General features: G+C 49.6%; 1 protein-coding gene across 1 annotated transcript in view; it reads right to left on the reverse strand.

Moving 5' to 3' along the window:
• macf1a (microtubule actin crosslinking factor 1a) overlaps window positions 1–3,289 on the reverse strand; it is a gene marked incomplete at its 5' end in the record, with an annotated part of 106,550 nt that extends 103,261 nt beyond the window's left edge. Inside the window, one exon of the mRNA XM_079232000.1 lies at window positions 2,099–3,289. Coding sequence (XP_079088126.1) covers window positions 2,099–3,289 — 1,191 coding nt within the window. The remainder of the gene's footprint in view (window positions 1–2,098) is intronic.
• Between the last annotated feature and the right edge of the window lie 308 nt (window positions 3,290–3,597).

Here is a 3,597-nt window from a genome sequence, read left to right on the forward strand (position 1 = left end):
CAAAGCAGTAAAATACAGTGTGAACATGAACTATGCCAATTTCCACCAAGTGTAGTTCAGCCAGAGGAGTATTTGAGGTGGCAGCAGAGACTCTAGCCACAGGCATCCATGATGCCCCCACCCACTGTGGCACTGGACCCCTTTTAAAAGCATGGCCTCTTTGAAGTTTTATGGAGGAGGGAGAGCGAGGGATGGGGGAGTTACAGAAAAACAAGAGGGAGAATGGAAGGTGGAGAAGAGAATGAATAGTTCTACTGGCACCTCAAACAAAAAAGGATGGTTGGGCGGACGAAGGACGGATAGACAGCTTAGCAGGGGCGGGTATACGGGTACATTTGAGTGGTGGGAGAAATCCCCTCGAGGCTCGACAAAGCAGACGTCTGGCTGATGAATGCGCATTTCAAATCCCTTTTTATGCAGAGACGGGCATCACAGACAGACAAAGGCCAGCTGCACTTTAAACCGAAACTCATGCACACACTCCTCTCGCATGACACACACAAAACCCCTCTTAGGCAGGAATCTCTGTGGATCCAGTGTGTCAGTGTGTGTTTCCCATGACTCAGCAACGAGACACCTAGCACTAAGGCTAACGTGCCGTTGGCCGCAGCCTCGCTGTACTGCTGGTGCTACGTGGCGGGGAACAGACAAACAAAACGGTGGCAGTCGCCGTGGGAAAAAATGACATAATAAATAAAGGCGCCCATTATCTGCTGTAACGCTGCAGAAAGCTGCAGCAGCCTTTTTATTTTCAAGGTGAAGGGAGCTGAAAAGCTGTGAGTCTCTCTTCCTCCTTGGTGAGCCCCGAAACATTTTTCACATCCCAAACACGTACTGTGCAAAGACACACTGGGCAGGAATCATAGCGAAGTCCAGATGTGTCCGATAAGTTTGAAATGCACCGAGGTCAAACCCATGCCCTTTATTATTTACATTTCACCAGATATGGACAGGAAACAGTGAACATGGACACTGCACCACAGCTGTTCCTTGACCGTACTACAGGGTTGGGCAATGTGCTCAAGTTCTCCAACCAGCCACCGTTAGCTCAACAACCGACACCGTTTACAAGAATCACCAACTCCTGTTTGATCAAAACAAACCTGTTGTTGTTGTTGTTGTTGTTGTTGTTGTTGTTAGGTGTGACAAATTTGTTCTACATACTATGAAAGGTATTGAAATAAGTGCCCAAACTAAAACTACTAAGAGCTCCTAGCAGGCAGCAAAACTATGAAGCATGCCTACGACATGTAAATAAAGACTGCAATGTAAATCGCCAACAGATTAAGTTTCAATGAACCGATCTTCCCCTTCTACTTTTTCCCTAACAAGTAACCTTACATTTTTCAACCGAAACCACCAGAGCTACGCAGACAGATGCAGTTGAATTGTTCAGAAAATTCCCAGTTTCAGTTCGAAGTAAGAGGGGACGGCGTCAGCTGAAGTGGTGAGCCTTCTCACACAAACAAACAGCCGGCCCGTCTGTCTGTCTCTCACACTGAAACAGACGTCAGCTGTCTCTCGGAAAACGGCAAGCAACGGAAGGAGGTGAAAGCGCGAAGGAAGGAGGGAGGGAAGGATACCCTGGGAGAGAAGGATGGAGAGACGGTCTGGGCTGTGCTGATTAGGCTCTGGGGACGGTGGCGGAAAGAATGGAGGGAGGCAGAGTGTCTTTCAAGAGCTGATAACAACAAACACACAACCACAGACACGGTGGACAAATGACAACAGAGGCAAAAAAAAAAAACGGCTAAAAAAAGGGAGGTACAGTCAAGCAGGAATGCAGGTCACAGAAGTTGAACTCGTGACGCTCGCATCGATGAATATTCTGCCATATTAATCTCTTGCATGTGTTAACTGTGGCCTAAAGCGGTAATTCCTCACATTTGAAAAGCTGGAATGACTTAAACAAGTAATGCATTACCAGAAGTGGTTTTTTTGCTGAATCATATGGTTTGGCTATAGCCGGGTAGCAAATGCTCTGAGATCTGCTCTAAATCAACCAATTGTCATAACACTCTTCAAGACAGAGATAAAGGGAAAGCTCACAGACGGTTTTATGTGTGGAGAACAAAAGGTAAAGTAAGATGAGGCAAACCTGTGGCAGATATTTTACAGTCGCCTGCTGCAGCGACAGAGGACTCTCCACCATTGAGTCGAGTCTCTCTGATGAGCTACTGGTCAGCCCTCCCCAGTCCGTCTGACTGGGGGTGGTGCCCGCCGTTTCTGGAGAGGTCAGCGGCAGGTCGCTGGCGTAGCCCGACTCCAACAGAGGCGACCGCTCCTGTGCACGAACCGGAGTGTCCCAGCTGAAACCCTCGATGCCAATAGTCTCCTGAATCCGAATTTGGGTCGAGGACGTGAGGGAATCCCACGCAGACATTTTGGCTCTACTTTTGCCCTCTTCAGACAGCTGGACTTTGAGAATATTTCCTGTGACTGGAGACGGGGCAAGAGGCTCAGAGCGCACCTCTACCTCACCGTCACTTCCGCCCCTCCACAACGGTGAGCCAAAATTACTGGGGTACACCGTCCTCACCACGCAGAGTTTACCATCCACCTCCCGGATGTGGACCACACCTTTGTGCTCCCTCCCGGACGGCGTCCGCCCCACCGTTACGGTTCCCTCTGGTCCTCCTTTGACCTCCCCGTCCCCTTTTTCCTCTCTCTCCATCCTACCCTTGTCTTTTTTCTCCTTCTTTTGTCGGAGGACCCAAGGTTTCTCTAGGACCCCTTGTACTTTCTCCTTAACGCGACAGACCCTCCCTCCGCCTGGGGTGGTGCTGCCCAGGGCTGTGTTGACCGGGGAGGTGGTTGTGGTTTGGCTCGGAATGCTGGAGACGTCTATGATGCCGCTGACAGAGTCTTCCTCCCCTGGGAGGCAGAAAACCCCTCTCCAGGCTGGGCTGGGCTTGGGGGACACTTCAAGTATCCTGTTGCCTCTTACACTGGTACTCACAGAGCCAGGGGAAAGGGTATTGCTGTGCAGTTTAGTTTTGGAATGAGTTAACTGGATATCAGGCACTGTTGTAAGAGTCCCGGCTTTGTCGCTAAAATCTGCCGCGTCTATAACTGCGGCCTTTCCCTCGTCGTCTTGATCCTCTTCCTCCCTTTCGTCCGTCCCATGGCGTCTTTGTCGCTCAAAGTCCTCCTGTTCCGGCTCCCCTTTCTTGGTCTTCTTGCCCTTGCGCTTACGCCTGAAACGTAGACGCTTCTTTGGCGAAAGTGGGGGGGCTCCAGAGGGTTCCCCCTCCCGAGGAGGCCTGACGCAACCCATGGAGTTCCCCATGTCTTTGTTGTTGACAGATAACAGTGTACAAAATAGAAACCGCAGCAAATACAGGCAGTTAATCCATCAGAGAGGGATGATGTTCATTTGGGTTGTAACATTTATTCCACGTGTTCGAGAGCAAAAAATCAAATCCTCAAAAAAAAAAAGACAGTAGAGGGTAAATCTAGAGATTGGCTAGTAAGTGACTGACATCTCCCTCATTAATCTGACACCTGTGAATAATGGAAAGTTAGGAAGAGAGCTCTTAGCACCATTTTCCATGGCAACGTCTTAAACACAAGCCGGTGAAGAGAGACAGGGTTTGT

The sequence above is a fragment of the Taurulus bubalis genome (genome assembly GCF_910589615.1).
Source record: "Taurulus bubalis genome assembly, chromosome: 16".
NCBI lineage: Eukaryota > Metazoa > Chordata > Actinopteri > Perciformes > Cottidae > Taurulus > Taurulus bubalis.